Source organism: Ipomoea triloba, chromosome 12, assembly GCF_003576645.1.
Source record: "Ipomoea triloba cultivar NCNSP0323 chromosome 12, ASM357664v1".
NCBI lineage: Eukaryota > Viridiplantae > Streptophyta > Magnoliopsida > Solanales > Convolvulaceae > Ipomoea > Ipomoea triloba.
This window is the reverse complement of record NC_044927.1, coordinates 789,843-813,457: the sequence shown is the minus strand read 5'-3', so window position 1 is coordinate 813,457 and position 23,615 is coordinate 789,843. Positions and strand designations below refer to the sequence as shown.

The 23,615-nt window shown below is 36.0% G+C and overlaps 4 protein-coding genes and 2 non-coding genes across 6 annotated transcripts; 3 read left to right on the top strand and 3 right to left on the bottom strand.

Annotated features, from left to right (window-relative positions):
- The first annotated feature begins 848 nt into the window (after window positions 1–848).
- LOC115998620 (transcription factor bHLH30-like) lies at window positions 849–3,039 on the top strand. Its single transcript, XM_031238228.1, has 3 exons — window positions 849–1,073; window positions 1,183–1,471; window positions 2,332–3,039. The coding sequence occupies exons 2-3, from the start codon at window positions 1,217–1,219 to the stop codon at window positions 2,851–2,853; spliced, it is 777 nt and encodes a 258-aa protein (XP_031094088.1). The 5' UTR covers window positions 849–1,073; window positions 1,183–1,216; the 3' UTR covers window positions 2,854–3,039.
- Window positions 3,040–6,508: 3,469 nt separating this feature from the next.
- LOC115998622 (glutamate--tRNA ligase-like) lies at window positions 6,509–9,115 on the bottom strand. The gene is made up of 5 exons (XM_031238229.1): window positions 8,873–9,115; window positions 8,114–8,391; window positions 7,121–7,225; window positions 6,941–7,012; window positions 6,509–6,858 (listed from the first exon to the last, which is right to left on the bottom strand). The coding sequence occupies exons 1-5, from the start codon at window positions 8,994–8,996 to the stop codon at window positions 6,787–6,789; spliced, it is 651 nt and encodes a 216-aa protein (XP_031094089.1). The 5' UTR covers window positions 8,997–9,115; the 3' UTR covers window positions 6,509–6,786.
- Window positions 7,371–7,461, bottom strand: LOC116000536. The gene has a single exon (XR_004094119.1). It is a non-coding gene; the product is annotated as a small nucleolar RNA snoR128 (small nucleolar RNA).
- Window positions 7,764–7,844, bottom strand: LOC116000535. Its single transcript, XR_004094118.1, has one exon. It is a non-coding gene; the product is annotated as a small nucleolar RNA snoR128 (small nucleolar RNA).
- A 934-nt stretch (window positions 9,116–10,049) lies between the features above and the next one.
- On the top strand, window positions 10,050–13,000 carry LOC115998623 (14-3-3-like protein D). The gene is made up of 4 exons (XM_031238230.1): window positions 10,050–10,662; window positions 11,855–11,977; window positions 12,269–12,385; window positions 12,827–13,000. Exons 1-4 carry the CDS (start codon window positions 10,168–10,170, stop codon window positions 12,845–12,847), a joined length of 756 nt encoding a protein of 251 aa, XP_031094090.1. The 5' UTR covers window positions 10,050–10,167; the 3' UTR covers window positions 12,848–13,000.
- A 6,545-nt stretch (window positions 13,001–19,545) lies between these two features.
- LOC115998473 (cyclin-D4-1-like) lies at window positions 19,546–22,607 on the top strand. The gene is made up of 7 exons (XM_031238056.1): window positions 19,546–20,269; window positions 20,683–20,769; window positions 20,888–20,986; window positions 21,111–21,312; window positions 21,424–21,548; window positions 22,000–22,243; window positions 22,345–22,607. Exons 1-6 carry the CDS (start codon window positions 19,955–19,957, stop codon window positions 22,207–22,209), a joined length of 1,038 nt encoding a protein of 345 aa, XP_031093916.1. The 5' UTR covers window positions 19,546–19,954; the 3' UTR covers window positions 22,210–22,243; window positions 22,345–22,607.
- The last annotated feature ends 1,008 nt before the right edge of the window (window positions 22,608–23,615 follow it).

The window sequence follows — 23,615 nt, the reverse complement described above, 5'->3', positions numbered from 1 at the left end:
GATACATATAATAAAATTATTAACTCTGACAACGCCAATCAAGTTGGTTAAATAATCAATTTAATAATCACAATATTTCAAATTTGACTCTTATATGAGATGTCTATTGATCTTCTTGAGTTCTTGATTTGAGTTGGTCAATTATGAATAACCTAAATTGGTTTACCTCTTCTTAATTTGACTTGGTCAAATAGTCTTTTGTTGGCTAGGGTTGAAAGAAAGATTCCACCGAATTCAAAGAACACTACCTATGAATAGCAACTGTGTGCTTTTCCTTCTCGTAAATCAAGGTTTTTTTACCAAACCAGTGGTCAATTATAAAAAACTTGTGATAGTATACATCTTTAATTTAGTCTTTTTGGTTTGAGTTGCCAGGGTTACAAGGCTGACTTCACCGGCGTACACCATCGATAACAACTGCAAATTTTCTTGTAAATCAAGGTTGGTTTACCCAATTACTAATTAGATATGGACAACCTATATTGGTTCACCTCTTTTTAGTTTGAGCTATTAGGGTCATAATGCATATTTCACCTAGAGCACACTTTTGGATAGCGGTGGCTGCCGGACTTTCATGTAAATTAAGATTAATTTACCAAACTATTTAGGATCCCAAGACATTGTCGGATAATGACTGTGAATTTTTTAGTAAATCAAAAGCAACCGAAAAAATCAATAATACCTTAGTTATGATATTAAAAATAAAAGAATACAACTATTAATTTCCTCTAGATAATAAACAAAGAATATATAATAAACAAAGAATCCAAAGAGTCATAAAGGCAAATAAAATTTAGAATTCCAGCTTTTTGGTTCCACACTTAGCTTGTGCTATAAAAAGAGGGTGCTGGCCAAAGTTCTCTCTCACCAACTCTTCCTAAAAAAAGATTGAGCGAATTCTTAGGATCCGATCCAAACAACACTATTATTGTATATCGCTACCTAGTAAAAACAAAATCTTTGCATCATCTATCGTCTCGGTAACCATCGGAATCCAATCCTCTCTTTTGCGGATTTGTTTTCAGATTGCAGAATCTTAGTATCTCATCATCTGCAGAACTCCACATATCTCGGTTTGTGAAATACAATATATATTCTTGATCATTATTATGTAAATATGTATGTATCTACACCTACAGGCAGTTGATATTATGTTTTCTTGTGGGGTTTGTGTTCTTTAAGGTTTGGCGGCGGCGGGTAAGAACAAGAATTGAAGATGCAGACATTTCCGAGCTTTTACGAGGTGGGGAGCTGTTCGGAGTCGTATAATAATTTTCTTCAAGGAATAATGGGGTCTTCGGAGATGATGATGAATAGCTTGGAAGATACCTCGTGCGTGAGCCCGAGGTCGCTGGCGGAGGCGAAAGCCATTGCCGCCAACAAGAGCCACAGCGAGGCTGAGCGCCGGCGCCGGAAGCGAATAAACGGCCATCTCGCCACCCTCCGCACCCTCCTCCCCAACACAATCAAGGTAAGATAAAACTCACTCATGCTCATCACTCATGTGTGTTTATGTGTGTGTGTGTATATATATATATGTGATATTTTTAGGAGTTTTTTGGGTCAAGGGGAAAATTCGCACTCGCTATTAGATGCACTAAGAAATTTCTATGATTCTTGGGTCAATAGAAAAAGCGGCAGTCATTATTTAAGGGTGTGTATGTACCGAGTACAACGGCTTCTATGTATTCTGGGTAATAACTCAGGAAATTTTTTAAATTGTCTATCAGTATGTGAGTGTGAGTGTCTTTTGTATTGAGTACAATAATCCATACTAGGTCAAGTTATATTAGGTACTGCGAGAAAGTACTAATCATATCTGGTACAAAACCTAATTTTTAAGGTCTTTTGTATTGAGTACAATCATGTTCCTATACTATGTTAAGTTATATTAGTTATTGCAAGAGACAAGTTCTAATCAGACCTGGTACAAAACTTAATTTAAATAGTATATATGATTGTACTCCATACATAACATACTATTGATGTTTTGTCTATAAAAGGCAAAATCGGTCATCCCAAAACCCGGATATCTTATTTCTACAAGATTGTGAAGACATAAATCAAGAGACTCGGTGAGCTATTAGTTGGAAGGAGAGTACATATAAGTATAGATACAAATTCTCATAGTGAAATAATGATTTTGCAATGAATTATTTTGTTGTCACAATTGAATCATGTTTATTATTATTGTCAACAAATATATAAAGTGGAATGATAAAAGGGGGGGTCGGTCCAATGATGAGCGATTGCATGAATATATATATTTCACTTTATAATATAATTATGAGCAATAAGAAATGATGTTTAACGTGACTGATTATATTGCAGACGGACAAGGCATCATTACTAGCGGAGGCGGTGAAGTGCGTACGAGAGCTGAAGAAGACCACCACCGAGCTGGCGGCGGCGCCGGAATCCGACACCGACGACGACAGTAGTTTCATCGGCGGCGCCGGCGGCGAGGTTAGGCGGACGAAATACATGTTCCCGAGCGAGACGGACGAGCTGAAGCTGAGCTACGCGGCGGGGGAGGAGGGCAGCGGGAACTTAAAGGCGGCGCTGTGCTGCGAGGACCGGCCGGAGATCATAACGGAGGTGGTCCGGGCGTTGAAGACGGTGGAGGGGAAGGTGGTGAGGGCTGAGATGGCGACGGTGGGAGGGCGGATAAAGTGCGTGCTGTGGGTGCATGTTGAGGGTTTGAATAATGGCGGCGGCCGAGGCGGTGGAGAGGAGGTGGTGGCGGCGGTGCGGAGGGCGCTGAAAGTGGTGCTGGACAGGTCAAATGCTGTGGTTAACTCGAGCCAGTCAGACTTGACGGGTCATAAGCGGCCCCGTCTCTATCAGTATTGATTATTATGTCACTTTGTTGTCGCTGTGGTTGATTGGGACATGTAAAACCCCATACTAATCCCCCAACAAAACATGAATATAAATGAATTAATGTATAACGTTGTGGTTTCACGTGCACTTTTGTGGAATTTTTGTAAATTAATGTTAGTTATATTAGTTTGGTAAATGAGTCAAGTTACTCCTGAATTACCTGAGTTTAATAGTTTTTGACGAATATTTGAATTTACAATTATTGTCGAGCTTGAATAGTTTGAGTTACGAATCAAACTGAATTGGAATGGAAAGTAACAGTGGGAAAAAGATATTTATAGAATATAATGTATTTGAGATAAAGTTGAATAATTTGAGTTTGAGTTTAATTAAGAAATTAGAGTTTTGTTGAAGTCAAGTCGAGTTTCAAACACTAATTATTCGGGTTTGGTTCAACTTAATTACACACTGTACTGATCGGATTTTCAATGTCCCCCTAATCTTATTTGAGTCTGTAAGGTATTATTTTGCTAATATGAATCCGTTTCAAATGTAATTATATTATAAATCAATTTTTTTTGAAATAAATTATAAATCAATTTTAGTAGGGAATATAATATCTTTTATTCGTATGCTCATATATGTGCTCGATATATACGCCGCTCAGGACCAAGAGGACGTCCATCCCCGAGCATGACCGACGACTGAACTCATTAATCAAAGATCCAACCTGTCTAACAGATTGAGACTGGTCTTACATAAGTGCTACCCTTAATCGTATGCCACACCCGGGACAGAATTCTCGACCTCATGTGCTTGGGAAGATTATCCCGAGCATTAAGCTTTCAGCATTAGAAGACGAACGTAGTCACCTCGCTACCAGATCACATCGTAATAATACAAGTGTCAGGAATCTCCATGCATGTGGACCTATTGGAATCGCATCCAACCCCAGGCCACCCGCGCATGCGAGACACGTTGCTTACATGCTGCATGCCCATCATGTGTACATACCCCCGGATCTCTATAAAACGTGCATTTAATACCTTAAGCCTTAAGGGGTGACTTTTGGAGTTTTATTCATACCATATATACTTTAAGTTCGGGAATGCCTGATCACACACACAACTACCCGAGACAATACATAGTACACAACACACCAAATAGAGTACTTCAACGTATTTACCACATCAGCTTTAATCTTTAATTTATGAAAAAATCTACAAATGCTACTCAAAATGTGTGTTTTAACTTTGGATGAAGTTAACCTTGTAACTCTCTAGCTAGCAAATAATCACAATAAAATAAATTAACATAAATTATTCATAACTTACTTACTTAAACAATATTCAGTTATCACATATATAATCACTTAAATCATGTTAGAGTTCCAGAGGACAAGTATACAGTATCATACTTCAATTCCAGCTGTGATAGTGTGAGCTTATAAAGTATAAGATTATTATTATATTGTTGTTGATGAAGTGGGATGGGATTGAACTACTTTTCCAGAACACTGATTTTTCTTTTCTTATCCAAATGAGTCAGCCGGCTGCCCACCTACTTCGGATTCCGCCACTTCCTCCACCGACAGTGCCGGTAATGTCCACCGTGCCCACCATGCCTAGCCTGCCGTTACAAAGGACAATCGCAATTAGTTTGATAATTAGTTATTAGGTAATTATAAAGCTCCAGGTTTTTACTCACTTTTTTAATATGAACAGGTCAATTATGTGTAACTTAAGTTAATTTAATTTTTGTTGGTTATTGTTACAAGGTAAATTTAATTGTTCATAACGCACTTTCGGATGCTGACCACTAATTTTCTTGTAAATCAAAATATATAAAATAAAATAAAATAAAGTGAGCATATGTTATTGTTATTGACTATAATGATATCTTATTAGAAAACGCTTGATGGCCGTTGAGCATTTACTACTAGCTATAACGACTGATTAAAAAACGTTTGATTCTGAGTAACATGCCTCTATAAGTAGCTTAGCTTGAGTCACATCCATATCAATATGCAAAATTAGTAGGCTTGTCCAAGTAACCAAAATAATTTTAACTAACTATTAATTTGATTAATTCGATCAAAATTATATCTGTTCAATTAACAATTTTAAGTTGAAGCTTTATAAAAATTCGAGCATTAATTAATTGGGTTCAAAATTTTGAAACTTACCTAATTAACCAAACTTCTTCCCAAAATGTTGAATCCTCAATCCCCACTACCTCCACACTCCGGTCCAACAAAGTATTTGAAAAGATGTACATGACAATGACCTAATGGCTCAGACAAAGCCAAATGCTGGTGCTCATAAGAGATTTGCCTATTTTGACCATACTAATTAACCAAACTAATAACGCGCGCGCATATATATATATATATTATACCCCGTATATTTTGTAAAACATATTATACATAATTAAAATACATAGAAGTGGAAACATGGTATGCCTACGTCTACTCGTATAGTCGTAGGTTTATTTCATTTGTTTCATACTTTCATGATATGTCGTATATATATATATATGTGTGTGTGTGTGTGTGTGTGTATGTGTGTTGTTCTACGGCTTGGCTTCATTGATTGCTTGAGCTTCCTGAGCGCTATGGCAGCAGTATCTGCAACGTCCACCATAGTATCCGCCACAGCACCCGTATCTACAGTGCCCTCCATAACCACCACCGCCGCCGCCACCGTGACCACCTCCATGATAACCTCCGCCGCCGCCGTGACCACCGCCATGATAACCTCCGCCGCCGTAATAACTACCCCCGCCTCCATGGTGCTGCGGGCCTACTTCGCCATTTTCGGCTGAAGATGCAAAGAAAAGGGCCCCACACAACAACAAAGCTACGAGAATCAAACTGTTTGGCTTCATCATATATATCCCTTAGAAAATTTCTGCAATCTGAAAGTATTGTAAGTGGAGATAGATAGATAGATAGATACAGAATCCGTTTGAGTCTCTGCTGTATATATAGAGCAGTGGATGAAGATGGGAGTTGCTAAATTGAGTAAAGAGACAAATGTTGAGATGGAGAAAGGTTAAAAATAGAAAGAAGTATGATGTTGGTATGAATGGAAGTTAAGATAGAATTACAAGGGAAAGGGACACGAGGATATCTCTGATGTTTCCATCTGGAATTGAAGCTCCAGCTGCATGTATAGAAGCTATGTTTGGACGTCATGTATGTAGTTGAGGAGATGGCAGCTACCATAATGTGATTGGACTTTATATATATATGGCTAAAAACCGGCTCAGTAAGTGTTGATTTGTGGTACACTTAGTAGTGATTTACGGTGCACTGTAGGCTAAGTAAGTGTTGATTTGTGGTACACTTAGTAGTGATTTACGGTGCACTGTAGGCTAACTGCAGCACCAGAGCTAGACCCCATATATGGAAAGAGTAAAGAGTGTGGTCGGGATAAAAAACCGTAAAAAGGGAAAATAGATCTTATCCAAGTATTTAGAAGATCAATGATGGATGGTTGCTAAAAAATAATTAGAAAAATATAATATTAATTAGTTCTATAAATACGGCAAACTTGACTCATAGGGGCTGAGATTAGTCATCACCTTTTATAGTTGTTGTTCTCAATTAAACCCGCCCCTATATATATACTTAACTTTAGGTGGTAAAAATGATAAAAAGTATGAGGAGAATAAGCATGCGTGGTGATTGGGAAGTCCACATTTTATGAACCAATAGCATAATCCATGAAAGCACCTATCAACCATCTCTATAGAATTGTGAAGCTGCAGTATCTACAGGCATTTTCAACTCTACTACCAGAAAACAAAGGATCCCAATGATGGAAATGAAAACTGAAAACATATATATAAATATACACCAAAAACTCCATATCCCCATTCTGGCATGCACAACTGCCACAGACTTAAAAGAAAAACGAATTTCGGAGCCCCCTTTTATCTTCACCCTTCGTAGAACAGGGCTCAATTGCGATCTGAACCCAACACTTGCTTCTTGATCTCTTCAATTTTTGACGCCAACTCCTCCCTGTTTTTCTGCAAATCCAATTGAAACATTCACAGCCATGGAACCGAGAGAAATGAGCTGTGTAAAACAATACCACTAGACTAATTTTACCTTGAGTAGCAGATAGCGGTTGGTGAACCACAGTGTATAGCCAATGCCAACAACTTCCATCAATTTGGGGAACTGATAATAACCAAATTATAAGCAATTCAACAACAGTGAAGGATGTATAAAGAGATATACCAAACAGGGTCGAGATCCAAAAAAAAATGTGTAGAGAGTAGAACGGACCAGAGGGATAGAATCAATAGCACCAACAACAGCACTTGTTAACCAAAGGGCAACACCACCACCACCACCAAATATAAACAGCGAGGACAAATTTTCAGAATCAATCTGCATATGCAAAATAGGATACAATTTATAAACATTTGAATAAAGTCAAAATAAAATTGATGTAAAATTGTAAAATTAATGGTCATAGAATACAGAGAGACGTGAACATATTATATGAGGATAATTTAATTCTCAAAAACCTAGGCTGCTCAGGTAACCGCTCAGAATTGGCAATTTCGCCAATGTATCATCAGATCTTGACAGACCTTTAAAACGTAAGAGACACATCATGGCAACCTTCTTAACATCAATCACACTTCTATCACAGTACAAATTGAAATTACTGAAGTTACACAGTGCAGAAATATTGTCAAATAATTAGTAGGTTCCAATAACCAGAAAAAAAAAAAGATTAAAAAAATAAACTGGTCAAAAGTCCTGTATATTTAAACAATTATAGTCAGAAACTCAGAATTGCAAGTATGTATGTCCACACAAACACACACACATTGGATATTCTAGTCATAATCTGCTAACCATATTCCAGATGTGTGAAGATGAAAAACTGAAAGATACAAGGAATGTTAATGAACTCAGGCTGCTCAGTTAACCGCTCAGGATCAACATATGTTTCATTAAGCATGAACAAACTTTCATCAAGTCCATTTCATCAAGGCAGCCATATATTAATCACTCTTATTGACCATATAATCAAAGGAAGTATTGTAAAGAATATATGTCATAAGCAAATATATGAAGTATCAACTTAAGAATGACCATATCAAACTATGGGCAATAAAAATGCATATATTATTCTAAAGATCACCATCAGAATAAGTTGCAATCAAACGACAAGAATATATGAAATGTCCATTTTAAAACTGCCACGGTATATGACATATCATAGGAAATTTCTAGAACAGACAACAAAAATGATTAGAAGCAAACCTCTATATCAAGCTGATCAAAAAACTCAGACAATTTCCCTTGAAGTTCAGAGAGAGGATTGTCTTCTGATTTCTCATTCTCCTTGGCAGTGTCATAGTTATCCTCTTGTTCAGATGCTTCATTATGCAAAGATACATAAGCACTAGTCTGCTCACCAGATTTAGTATCATCAGCAGTTTCAATGCTATCAGGTTCATCTTTCACATACTGACTAGTAAAGCTAGATGATTCATCTGATTTTGCTAATCTGATAGACGAATTGGAATACTGTAACACTCCTGTAATGATAACATAAATAGGAAACCTGTCAAATAAATCTTGCTAAATTACTTATAAAATTGAATTTCTATGAGAGTTAACCTCCTTTGCTTTCTGGTTTTCATTCTCCGGAAATAAAAGTTATCAGTTATGAAAAAAGGGCATTTAAAAAAAAAAAATCATAGCCCTAGGCCAAAGATACAAAATTTATAAAGCAGTTAAAAGCTAGCGTGAAATTGAATAATATAACCAGCACTTAAGGTTAACTTCCATGAAAATTCTATCTTTGTTACCCTCTTCACCTACTAACAAAATCCCGAGATGCACTAGACATTTTCACAAACAACTGGCGACCCTTTTCAAACCAACGAAGCAAACAGCAAGGGATACATTGTCCGATCACAGAAACAACATGATCAACCGCTAAATCAAAATCATGATGCATTAACAAACAAATAACAAGCACAATGGTAAGAGCAGATGATGGGCTAGCGGGAAAACCTGGAGTGAACCCAAAACGCGAAGCCTTCTTGATCCAGGGAACGCGATCATGGCTTCTCGGACGGGGAGCGAAAAGGCGAGGCTTTGAAAGATTGGACACAGCTCGACATGTGCAGAGCTCCATTTCTACTGAAGCCAATGGCGGAAGTTTGGTAGAGACTAGAGAGTATTATACTGTAGAGTGTAGAGAAAAACTGAAAGCGAGTTAGGGTTTTGATCGGACTGAGTTTACAAGAAACACGTGGGAGACGAAGAGCTTGCTGGCACGCAGTAGAAACAGCCGGAGGCTTGACTGTATTTGGGCCGATGTTTATGGGCTGAATCTATTATGACAGGCCTGCTAGCCTAATTGGATTATGGGCCGCTACCCCCACTTCGGTTATTGGGCCAACCGGACAGGAAGATGACGCCATGTTGAAAGTGCAGTCTGACTCATCTGTCTTGTCCGTTTCTCGCGGATAAAATCAAAATGTTCTCACGCGCACTCCTCATTCACGCTCTCTTTAAAAAAAAATATTATTATAAAAAAATTACAATGATACTAACAGGAATATAGAATAAAATTATGAGAAAATGATCAAATAAGTTCTTAAATTTTATTTAAAAAGTTAATTAGGTTCTGAAATTTTTAAAAAGTGCAATTACACTTTTTAATATGTTAAATTGAAATAATGAAGTCTTTTAATATGTTAAATTGAGATAATGAAACTCAAAAATCGATAAATGACTTGTTATTGCAAGTCATTTCAGTTTTTCGAAGGGAAAGACGACGAATCGCCATTTTCAAAGAAGGCGACCAAATGGTGCGGGACGGTACTTTAATCTAAAAAATAAAAATGCAGCTCAACTTGTTACGGTGGTGAAATTTAGAAAGAATGGCTAGGGATCGAGTCTCACCAATGACAATGTAGGATAGTGTGGAGATAACTTCTCAAAGTAAGGGATTCCTTGTGTGCAGTGAACAAATATCTAGTCTCTATGTTCAGTTGAGTAACCATGATTTACATCCAAGATGCTTTGTCGGACCACGACATGGGGCCCTCGGGTTCAAGAATTCAATTTTTTAAGAATAAAAAAGCAATCAAATGTTTGCACGCGCGCGATTGGTCGGCACTTCCTATAATAATAAGAACATATACGCCTAAAATCGCCACCGTCCTCATCCGTATACAGACAAAACATCCTTAACGATACACCGTGGAATACAAAGTACCAACTGTCGTCTCACCTCGTCATATCCTACTCACAAAACCTCGATCCTTTTCGACTTTCCCAGAGAAGATCGAGTTCTAGCAATGACGACGCCGGAAACCTTGAGCCGCGAGCAGTGCCTGTACATGGCGAAGCTAGCCGAGCAAGCCGAGCGGTACGAGGAGATGGTCAAATTCATGGACAAGCTGGCGGCGGATTCCGCCGCCGCCGCCGCCGAGCTGACGGTGGAGGAGCGCAACCTGCTGTCGGTGGCGTACAAGAACGTGATCGGGTCGCTGCGTGCGGCGTGGCGAATCGTCTCGTCCATAGAGCAGAAAGAGGAGAGCCGCAAGAACGAGGACCACGTCGTACTCGTCAAGGATTACAGATCCAAGGTCGAGTCTGAGCTCTCCGCCGTCTGCGCCCAAATTCTCGGCCTCTTGGACCACCACTTGATCCCCTCCGCCGCCGCCTCTGAGCCCAAAGTCTTCTACTTGAAGATGAAGGGCGATTACCATCGCTATTTAGCGGAGTTTAAGGTTGGGAATGAGCGCAAAGAAGCTGCCGAGGAGACTATGCTGGCTTATAAAGCTGCTCAGGTATATATAAAGTTTCTAATTTTCACTTCTCTTTCTATAGTTCATGAGAATTGATTAAGAATTAAGGCAAGGGAACTTAGGAAACAGCAACAAAGTTTGAGTTGTTTTTAGGTTAACTAGATTAAGGAGCAAAAATTAAGATTTTCTATGCTACCCAGCAAAGTTTGTAAAGCTATTTACTCGGTAATCACATAGTTATAAGATTTTCTCGGTTTGAGCAAGACAGCTATGAGCATTTACCTCACTGTGGTTTTTTGTCGGTTAGGGTTACAATTGGGTTTAATAGTTCAACTCCTGAAAGGAGTGGCCTATTAACTTTCTTACTTTGAACTGATTAGCTATATACAACCTAGACTGGTTTATTGGTCCAATTAGAGTCACTGGGTATTTACTTGATAATCACATGGTTACAAGACTGACTCTCTTTCTTGGTTTGAGACTATGGGCAACATAAGTTGTTTACCTCCTTGTGGTTTTTGTTGGTTAGGATCACAACGGGGGGTTAATAGTTCAACTCCTTAAAGGAGTGGCCTATTAACTTTCTTACTTCAAATTGGTTAACTATATGCAACCTAGACTGGTTTATCTTGGTCTGATTAGCAGGGTTTACTCCGTGCATACCCTCGATAGTGGCTGCAGGTTTCCTTCGGCCTTTGTTACTAAAAAATTAAGGTTTTCAGCAGAGTTGAATGTATTGGACTTTCTTGGATTTGACTTTTAAAGATCTTTGAACTTTTGTTAGGATGAGCTGCAACTGTTTGGATGGGTGTGTAAAGTTTGATTCTTGTGACTGCTGAAATGATCAAATTAAGGATTGTGCTTGCATATAATGTCTGAAGTCTTTTGCCCTGTTGGTTAAGGTTAGGTGTTCAGCCCTTTTCAGTTGGTGTAATTGACAAATTTGTTGCATGAGGGTGATTGAAACCAAACCTAATCTCCATATATATGATCTTTGGTAACATATATCTTTGAAACAGCAAAAGATTCGGTTTTGGTTTTGAGATTTTCAGGTTAGGCTGAAAAAAAGCCAGCAGTGACAATAAGGTTGTAAGGGTGTTTGGTCGCTTAAACAACATTTAGATATCTTGCTTTCCATGACATCAGGATATATAACATTTTAACCACATCTAATGACTTTATTCTCGAAACTATCATTAATTCTTGCTTTTGTTTCTGGCTATACGTACTTCAGGATGTTGCAGTTGCTGATCTTGCTCCTACACATCCTATACGGTTGGGTTTGGCACTCAACTTCTCGGTATTCTACTACGAGATTTTAAATGCAGTGGAAAAGGCGTGTGGCATGGCTAAGCAGGTTAGTCAATCTCTACTGCTATCAGGGGTTTCGGTGATGAGTTTGGTAACTTCAGTCTTTTTACGTTGCTGAATGGCTGAATGTATAAGCTATCTTTTAATTTCGTCCTAAATGCTTCTTTCCATTAGCTGTTAAGTATGTTAGTATTCATTGGATCTTAATCTCATATTTTCGTGTTCGGTTTTACCTTTTCCCTTTATGCATAATAGACAGCTATTTGGTTAAGATGTCACTGAAATTGTTTTTATTCGAAGGTGTCTAGCTTATTGTATATTTTCCGTTTATACACAGGCCTTTGAGGAAGCCATTGCCGAGCTGGACACTTTGGGCGAGGAGTCCTACAAGGATAGCACGCTCATCATGCAACTTTTGCGGGATAATCTCACTCTCTGGACTTCTGATATGCAGGTAAGTTAGAACTCAACGAGAACTTATTGGTATACCTTTGCAGGGATATGATTACACACGCTAGCCTGTCTTACAGAACGCACATTATAGTGTCAGACATTCTCCTTAATTGGCTTTTGAAAACGCAAAAAAATTCTCTATACGAGACAAACTGGTCTGATGATCTTTGATCATGTAACCGGAATGATTAGTAGTGGGGTAGGGAATTCGATTTCCAGTCCTCTTAAGTGATATCCAAGCTTACTAGCTTGCGATTGTTCTGAAAAATTCGGGTTTGGTCCTTCATTAGAGTTGTAAAAACATGCAACATTAACTAATATTGGTCTTGCATAACCAATGATAGGACTATTTGGACTTCTTTTTACGCCAATCTATTAAATGCCCGACGTTCAAACAAGAAATTAAACTAAATAACTTCTCCACTTTTGTGATTGGATGCAGGATCAGACGGGCGATGCTTGAGTTGAATCACTTCTCGATGGATGTGCTCGATCTCAAGTGTATAAACTGCAGACTAAATATATATGACTAGTGATGACTTGTGTGTTTTGTGTTGATTTTCGTTGTCCTAACATTGGTTTGAAATCTAAGTTTGAGTGTTTGTTGGTTGTGTTAGTTGTCTTTTTGTTTCCATTTGTCCTTTGCTCTCTTTTTCTTCCATCTCTTCACAATGCCTCTGAGGGTTCAACATGCACATTATGAACTATGGTCCAGGTTACGTATATATAGTTAACATATTATATAATTTAATTACAACTGATCTGGTCCAACATGTGCATTATGATTTATGAACTATGGTTCAGATTACATACATATAGGCATATAGTTAACACATTATGAATTTTTTGTTAGCATATTATGTAATTTAGTTATAAGTGAATGTTCCATGTATGCATGGTTCCAGTAGGTGTTAGGCGCTAGTCGAGCGGTAAACTAACGCCTAGGCAGGGCTTAGGTGGCGACCTATATATATTATTTTTCTTATTTATATAAATAAATAAATTTAAATATATATAAATATAATAAAAAAATTAACAAGGCCGATTGGCCTGAATTAACTCTGCCGAGTTGGGCGAGTTAACTCAGTCGAATTTCGCCGAGTCGACAATCAACTCGGCCCAGTCGACTGCGTTAGGCGCTTGGCGGCCGCCTACCAAGGTAGACGCTTAGGGAGCAATTCGCTTCAACCTAGGGGCGCTAGGTAGTGCCTAGGCAGCCTAAATGAAGATTTTTGCAACAGTAACTGTATATATATAATTTGAACTAGAGTCAATATTGTATGTATATAATCTGAACTAGAGTCAATAATATTACCCTTATCCATGATATCTTGGTTAGGCTGACTAGGCCCTTCATTGGCCCATGGTGCACGCTATAGGCTTATTAATCCAAACACATGCATATATACTTACATAGAAACATACACACATACATATATGGATAACATACATACACAACAAATCAAATTATCAACTTTTAATAATCTCTTTTCCCATTTAAGCATCTTATATAGAGCAGGGAGAATCGTCTGTAATACTAAATGGGGGCACAACGTGATGCCAAGAAGTCTGCACATAAAACAAAAATACAAGATTGCATCTATATTATTGTATTTCTTTCAATCCAATCTTAAAAAATCACAAATAGATAGATAGTAAATAAATAAGGGTTTTGGAATTAATTAGCAGCAGAGTTGCATAATGAAAGAGAGAGAAAGAAAATTGTTGATTTTACATACAACTTGTGCAGTCGACGGTCGACTAACACAATTAAACACAGGATAAGAGAATTGTTAAAGAACCAAATCGTCTTGTCTGTTCCCTTAAAAAATATGTTAGCATGTCCTGGAATCACATACTAGAATGGGCCAAAAGGAGAATAAAAAGATTTGATTTTATGACTTATGCAGTCAACAATAGGCCAACAAATCGAACTGAGAATAAGATAATTGCTAAAGAACCAAATCGTTTAGTTTGTTCCCTTGAAAATTAGGTTAGCATGTCTTGGAATCACAAACTAGAATGGGCTAGAAGGAGAATAAAAAGGGTTGATTTCACGACTCGTGCAGTCGACAGTCAGCCAACACAATATAATCGAACAAAGAACAAGAGATCGGAATTGCTAAGGAACCAAATCGTCTAGTTTCTTTCCATTCAAAAATAGGTTACCATGTCCTGAAATCACGCAGACTGGAGAATTAAAAGGGTTGATTTTACGACTTGCATGTGCAATCCACAATTAACCAACACAATCGAACGAACAAGAGAATTGTTAAGTAATCAAATCGTATAGTCTGTTCTGTTCCTTTAAAAAATAGATTAGCATAGCATGTCCTAGAATTACAGACTAGAATGAGCACTTATTGTGGAGTAACAGGCTAGCATAGCATGCAGCAGAAGAAGCTAATATATGCTTGAGTACGTTGTATACTTGTATTGAGGAAGTGCAGAGGTATGGGTGGATGAGTTTTAGTTGCTTTTGCCATAATTTATGTGGTCCTCCAACAGCTGAACGACCATGTACTAGGCTAGCATTAATCCTATCGAACAAAAAAAGATGAATTGTCAAGACAACGCCGACGGGCAAGCTTACTCAATTGTCGAACCTATAATTTGGTACGTACCTAAGCTACAATTGAATTGGTACCAATGACTCATCATCATAGCGTGAAGAGTTTAATCCGTAACTTGGGAGTTGGGACATTTGAAAAGTCCACCTATTTATTAATTTACTTGTAATGTTTGAGGAGCAACACAAATTTTATATCTTTTTTTAATAATATTATTTCGGTTCACCCAACAAAAACACTCAAATGATCTCTATTGAGTGCGAAAGTATCATCCCACTCGTGAGTTATTTGAGTTAAATCAAATTTAATTTAAACTATTTGAGATAAGCTCAAATTAAAAAATGGTTGGCTTATGACCTATGACTCACACTTTTCTTAAAATTAATTTATTTCCTCTCGAGAGTGCTAGAAGTATTGAAGAATCGATTTTTAAATATACAATAGGTTACCAATGCAATGAAAATATTTGAACATTCAAATATAGTCATTATTGACGAACTTCAACAAAGAAATAAGAAAAAATTGTAAATTATGCCTACATGTATGTCAATTATATATTAATTTCACCCATGAATTACTAGTGGTGTAAATGTTGTTCTTCAATTTTTAAAACGTGACATATATTGTTCCTCTCCTGAATCATTAGTGGTGTAAATATGGTTATCTGCCGTTTTTCTTATTCGAAGACCGCATTTTTTTCCTCAGTTTTTTTTCTTCATTATTTGTTCTCCTTCCACGGATCGGACAACAATGTTTAATTTCTCCTTCTTCCTATTAGGGGAGGGACAATATATGTCACATTTTGAAAATTGAGGTGCAACATTTACACCACTAATAATTTAGGGTGACATTGATAATTGACATATTTGTGATATAATTTTTCTAAGAAATAGCACTTCAAATTTTATAGAAGTGTCAGATAACATTTCAATGAGAGTAAAGTAGTTCATAGGATAAAGGTTTTTTATGCAACATTCTACCCAACAATATTTATAGGGAATTAAAAAAACACCCAATCTTATATATGGAGCTCGAATCTCAAATAAGAACAAGAAGCTAAGCAAGAGTAGTTAGTAAAAAATAAAAAAGATGAGAGGCATGCAGTTGTTGGACCACTGAAATACTGCATGCTTCAATATATTGATGGACATGCATATATAAGTCCAAGAAAAACTTTGTTGGTGTTTGCAAACCCCATCTCATCTCCATATCATCATCTTCAATTCTCTTTCTTTTTTCTTCATAGAATAACAGAGCTTAGATCGAGAAGGGTGGGAAAGCTGATATTAAGGTTTGAATATGTGTAAGCTGCAGTCCTACACGTGATGATGATGAGGAATAAACATGGTATTTTTTTTTAGGTATAAAAAGGTAATAATGTTTTCTAGTTTATTTTCATCTAATTAAGAATTCTTGGGGTCTAACTTCTGATGCTAAACTTTGTAGGTTCCGAGTAACGGAATTTATCCCGTGCGCATCTTTAAAGTGCATGACTACCGATTTTTCATAAAATAATGATTTAATTTATACTTTGTACGTCGTAGTTTAAAGTTAATGTAGCTAGAAATTAAAGGTAATATCAGCCCACTCCAACACACACAAATATACTGAGGTTTTTCATAAACACAACTAAAAAAACAATGCTTTTTTTTTTTTTGAAAAACAATAATTATTTTTTCGTAAAAGTGATTATAATAACAATGTTAACCTATCATTTGATGTTCAATACAATAAGGGTTAGTGTTTAGAGGAACATATTTTTTCATGTTATTTTTGCTACAATGATAATACTCCACAATAATAATTAATATAATAACAATAATAATGAGCAAACTATTTATGAATATATCTAATGATAATAAAGATATTTAAGAACGTACATATCTACCACCTAAGCAAATGCTCAAATGGAAATATCATAAATATAATAAATGAATATATTCATGATGAATTAGGGTAAGAAATTAAAGTCATGGGTGAATATATTCATATTCATATCATAATTATATATAAGATCAAATGTGAATCGTAATCCAGATAAAATTTGTAAATTTATCATAGTTGGGAATAATAAATGGCTCTAAAGTATTAAAAAATACAATAGCATTTTAATAAATATTTCAAACTTTAAAGTGTATCAATAAAAAAGTACAAAATGCATACAATGATATGTGAAGTGCAACTTCTTGAGCGCATTTGTAGTTGTACGCAATGCACTTTAAATATCAAAATATTTATCAAAATGACACATTATTTTTCTCATTTTACCCATTATTTTAGAGTAATCAATCTTCTCACATCGAAAAACTAGACGATCGTTTCATAATATTCAATTCCTATATATACATACATACCCATTCCTACCTAGAAACTTGTACATTAGTGTTCACAATAAAACTAAATTCATATATTTTTTTTAAGTCTTTAGTGAGATCTAAACCCTACACCATGTTGTTACTATATATAAAAGTGCAAAATAATATTTTCAATTAATTTTAAATTGATTAATTAATTAAATTGTGTCTCGCACACATATGGTGGTTGTTGAGTAGTGCATTTAGTTGGAATTTTACTTTTTGCATAATGGAGGGATAGGTTTATATTGTAACAAATTAAATAATTCAATAATCCATAAATGTAATTGCTTTAAAATCATTTCTGACATGAAAACAAAAAAGAATCATTATTACACCATCACTGCTCTCACTCCATAACTTCGCTCAGTTTTGTTCATTGACTAGCCATTCACACATCAACTTTTGACTTTCACTATCAATAATTTTGTTTTAATTTTATTTTGTTTTGAAAATTATCTATCAACAATTCACAACCATTAGCCAAAAACATCCAAAATTATGTGCTTAAGGGTCAAAGGGTGCCAGCGCTACCTTCCCCGCGTAAATTTACTTCTTAATAATGTGACAGAATTTGATTAGTTTTCTTTATTTAATTATGATATAAGCTTTTTAATTAAAAGAATGAAGATCAGAGTATAATACAAATGTAAATATTAAGAGGTATATTTATAAAGAGAATATTATGTATTATAAAATGATACAACTCTACGCTGGTTTCATGAGAGATTGTAAAGTGATACTTATTTAATTTGTGACAAAATATTCATTTATGAGTTATTTTTTGTATTGGAGTTAGAGTTTTGTTTTGATTATTGTATCATTTGGTGCTTTTGATGAAAAGCCTATGCATGGTAGGAAATGGTTAAAGCCCGCCTATGCGTGAAAAGGGCGCCCATGTGTGTTAACTGGTGTTTGATTGCTGTATCATTTAAATACACACAGGGGTATATATGATAAAATGAAAACTAGTTCCCCCATGCGAATTGCACAATCAGTTATCAACAAATGCACAATTAGACATTACAAAATGTACAATAGATAGTTTGTATGTTCGCACGGGATAGATAGTTCTCATTTGATCATGTCCATCCTAATATTGGGAGGGTTTAGGTGAGAACACCTCGTTGCCTCCATTGTAAAAAGTATGAACATATTCACACCCTACATCTTGAGAAATCAAAGATCATGATCCTACTGTTACTAAACTTTCAAATTTGTAATAATTATATAAAATGAACCATGCTCTTAATATTTGATTAAGAAAGATTAAGAGCAATATGCACGCAAAGAAATAACAATATGCACTCAAGGATTAGGAACAATATGCACACAAAGAAGGAACAATATGCACCCAAAGAAAAAATAAATAAATATTTACTAGCTATAGAAGCAAAACTTGTGTGAGACGGTTTCACACAAGTGTGACCCTTTACTATAAGATAAATCATGCACTCGAAGAAGGAAAAAAAGAGAACAATATGCATTAATAAAGGAAAATAGTGTACCAAAAAAAACTGAACTTATACTAAATTACCACAATGTTATCGTATTTTTTTCCTTCATTCTGGGCGAAATCAATAGTTGAGATTTAATCCATTTTTCACCTAAGACCTAATTCACATATGATCTGTAGTGTGTGTATATGTTTTTATTTATTTATTTATACCAAGTAAGGTACTAAATAAATATTTATTATAACTTCTAGATATTTATTTAGAAAGGTTATAAAAATGTTAGGACGTATCTATTATAACTTCTAAATTTACGCCTACATGTTCGATCCCTAAATCTTGTAGAATATCATGACCAAGATATTTTCCTTATTTTCTCCAATATAATAATTATTATTATTATTTACATTTTTATAAATATATTAAATAATATAAGTAATGGAATTTGTATGCTTTTAGGTAATCAAAAAAATTTACAACCTTCCACGTAATTACACTAGAAGGTCAGCGAACCAGTGCGCCCATTTGTTAGAAATGGTGGCTGGCACTCAGCCCGCAAATGACCACAATTTGAATGTGTGTATTAGTAAATTCTGTTTTGTGACTTAGCCCGCAAATGACCACAATTAGATAAACCAGTTTAGATTGTCTATATGTATCAGATTCAAATCAAGAAGGTATGTAGACCGTTTTGACTGGGTGTATATTTTTACTCCGTGCTATATTTTTCTTAAGATTTTCTATCTTTTTTTTTTTTTTCTTTTTCAGTGGTGCGGTTAGCACTGAGGAAAATAAAAGAGTTTTATTGTATTTAGAGATGAAATAAATATATTTTTGCTTAGAATTTTTAGAAATAAAAGAGTGAACAGGCCTCTCTTCCTCAAGAAGTCCTTTACCCTAAACATAAATGCTCACTTCCTACATAAAGCTCTCATTGGAACAGACTCCAGAGTGCAGCCCCACATCTCTTCATATCCCTCTTTCCCCACTCTCTTTCTCTATAAAAGAAAAAAGTAAAAACAAGAAGGCCAAGAAGCAAATTGAGAGCAGTAATCGTTCAGATAGACATAGGAAATGAATTAAATTTTGTGATGATGAGAAGATTTTGATAGCAGAACATAGTGAAAGAAGGCTTCTTTTTTTTTTTGGGTTGATTTTTTTTCTTTTTCTTTTGGGTGTGTGTGTGGCTTTAATGGCTGACAACAGCTATGATTGTGTAGACTCAGACCTACCCTGCACAGAGACCATCAGGGCTCTGTGCTTTGATGATCTTGATTCTGTTGCCACAGATAGGCAAACCCATCAATCTGATGGTGGTGAAGGTTTGATCTTTGGCAATGGTGGATCAGACCCATTAATTGATTTTCCAATTTTGAGTGAAGAGAGCTTTTGCTTGATGGTGGGGAGGGAGAGCCAGTATATGCCTGCAGATGATTATCTCAGCAGATTGAGAACTGGGGAATTGGATTTGACCTTTAGAAGAGAGGCTCTTGATTGGATTTGGAAGGTGGGTTTGATTTTTCTTCTTTCCTTTTATCTGAATTTTTTCCAACTTGTTATTGTTATTATTATTGATTTTTTTTTCTTCAAGAGAGCACTTCACCATTGTTGATTGCATTGAACAGTCTTGGTTTTGGCATTCATTTGAAGGGTTTCCAGAAAATGGGAATTCTTTAAACAGATTGATGTCTTTTTGTTAGTTGAACAGATCATGTTTATCTTTTTGTTGCTTATTCTAGTTGGTGAAACTTGTTGATGGTTTGATGATTGAATCTATTTTGAATCTCTGATTCAGTTTAGGTGACATTTTGATTGATAAAGTTTATAGCTTTTATTAATTGATTTAGTTCTTATCCTAAATGGAAATTCAAGAGACTTGTTTTGAGTGTTTAATGCTCCATAATTGTCAATTCTATGCAGGCTCATTCCCATTTTGGCTTTGGAGAGTTTAGTTTTTGCCTATCAATGAATTACTTGGATCGATTTCTCTCAATGTATGAACTGCCAGTAAGTATTTATCAGTGATTTATCTGTTCTGATAGTCAGGTAGATTGTGTTTAAGGCCTTGAAATGGTGATTTTCTTGACTGATTTATGGCGGAAAATTCGTTTCTTGGGATTCATAGAGAAGTAAAACTTGGGCAGTGCAATTGTTAGCTGTGGCGTGTTTATCGCTAGCAGCTAAATTGGAGGAGATCAGTGTTCCTTTGACTGTGGATTTACAGGTGAAGATTGTTTGTCTGTCTTTAATCAGTTTAATGTATGCTTATTCGTCGAATTTTGGTTAATGGTTTGTTTTGAGTACTCTCTGTGGATCGATTACGTGGTTAATCATGTGTCTTGGAACAGGTGGGTGACCCGAAGTTTCTGTTTGATGGTAAAACCATACAGAAAATGGAACTTCTCGTGTTGAGCACGCTGAAGTGGAGAATGCAGGCAGATACGCCTTGCTCGTTCATAGACTACTTCCTAAGGAAGATCAATGGCGATCAGTTACCCTCGCTCCACGTGATTTCCAGATCAATGCATCTTATTTTGAGCACAATAAAAGGTCTGCGGTGCCTCTCTTTTCGTTCTCCATGATCATGATGTTGCAAACCGTGTTGTCTCTATAGTGTTCGTTTTCCTTGAATTGTTGTTTGATTGCTTGAACGGAATGCAGGCATCGACTTCTTGGAATTCAGGCCTTCCGAGGTAGCTGCAGCCGCGGCCATATTCGTTTCAGGGAAAACGCAAGCAATAGACATTATCAAGGCAATGCCTTCCTTTGCCCAAGAAACACAAAAGGTATCTTCAAATGCCCCAGAAAATACATATTCCAGGCAGGACAGATCCTCTTTTGGTGTTATTTCTCAATTTTTCGGGATATAATGATGCAATTAAACCTCAACTTCTGCTAAAACTGTTAAAAAACAAATCTTGATAGCCATCTGCTGTTTGTAATACACCTTTTGCTCATAAAAACCGAATCTTGATAGCCATCTGCTGTTTGTAATACACATTTTGTTCAAAAAAATCGAATCTTGATAGCCATTTGCTGTTTGTAATACACCTTTTGCTAAAAAAACCCGAATCTTTATAGCCATCTGCAACTAGAAATGGACTGTCCTTGCCTAGAATCATACATCATATCATCTGATCAAAAACCAAATCATACTTTCAAAAAAAAAAAAAAAACAAATCATGATCATCCACCATTATCAAGTAATCTAAACAACTGAGAATTGTGGATTTGCAGGAGAGGCTGGCGAAATGCATGGAGCTGATTCAAAACCTGAAACTGAAGAGAAACGCGGGGGGCAGTGGCAGCTCGATACCCCAAAGCCCAAACGGCGTGTTGGAAGCAGCGTGTTTGAGTGACGAGCAGACAGCCGGGTCATGCCCGAGCTCATCAACCTCCACCCCAGACACCAAGAGAAGAAGACTCGAAACACAACACAACAAATGATGAGAACCGTTGAAAACTCCACCAAACATTCCTAGTAATACTACCATCTTTAAAGGGGACTTTTGAGATTATTAGGGGCATGAAATTTGGTTTTTGTCTGTTCATTCATATAATTTTTGTTTTTTTCCTTGGCAGCTGCAAAATCACACCTAATGGCCAAAAATAAGAGTTTTGGTTGAATGGAAATTTTGGTGTGGCAGTGAAAAAGACTTACAGAAGGGAAGGTCCCCAAGGAATGAGAATTGGGGGGAGGGTAGAGAAATGGGTCCCAGCTGTTAATAATAATAATTATTATAATAATGATTATTATTATTGTTATTATTATTATGATTATATAATAAAAAAAAACATGAGGTGTCAACCAACCATAGTAATACAAAAAGGTGAAATTTAAGAGTTTTGTGTTGTTGTAGAAGTATACACTATTTTTTTAATGTTTATTTAATTATAATTATAAAAATAGACAGAAAATGGGAATTTGAGGAAAAAAAAATGATTGAATTCCCTTTTTTTGCAATGGAAATTGAGTGCTGTAAAATTGACTTCAAATCATAAAAGGGGTACTATTGGCAACGGAGTTTCAAAAATGGCGGGAAATTGGGTGTCAACGTTGTGGCGTTTATCGTATTTGTTATACGACGTCGTTGAGTTTTGTTTTTGTATTTTTCTCGATGATTGACAATAATGCCCTCAGTTGGACCATGCTCCAGGCCCACAAACCCCTCTTTGACCGGCCAATAGGATTTTTTCATTGTTTTTTGCGTATCGCAGTATTATCCACAATTATTTTTCTTATGTATAATAAGAATAGTAAGGAAAAATTTGCACTTTTTGTTTCGAATTTATAGGGTAATTATGGAATTTATTCTTAAGCTATCATTTGCATTGCATTTTTTTTGTCATTTTTCGTGCTCACTTTTCGTCCTTATGTTATTAGTAACATTGTAAACATTTTTCATAATATTTTGTTAGTAAAGTGACGAAAAGGGCAATGTCAATGACAGCTTAGGGATAAAAAGTGAGCATGATTGACAATTAGGGATGAATTATACAATTAATAATAATGTAATGGTGTTGTGTCGAGATTGGGAGGAAAATGACAATCGCATAACTTCTGTGTAATAGCTCACAAGTTACATTTAAAAAAAAAAAAAAAGTAAATCACACAAACAATATATTGTGCGACGAACTCAACTAAAAAATGCTTGCAAAAATCACACTTGCAACTTTTTAATATAAAAATTATACTCCATGGTATCGTTTTATTCCATTATTATTAGAAGGTGACAGGAGATAAATAAAGGTGGTACAACGTTTGGCGTTTTGACTGAAGAAGTAACAGGTAAGCATGCCAGCATGGTAGAAATGGATTATAAAATGTTAGCCATTCAACTGCTCTGATATTG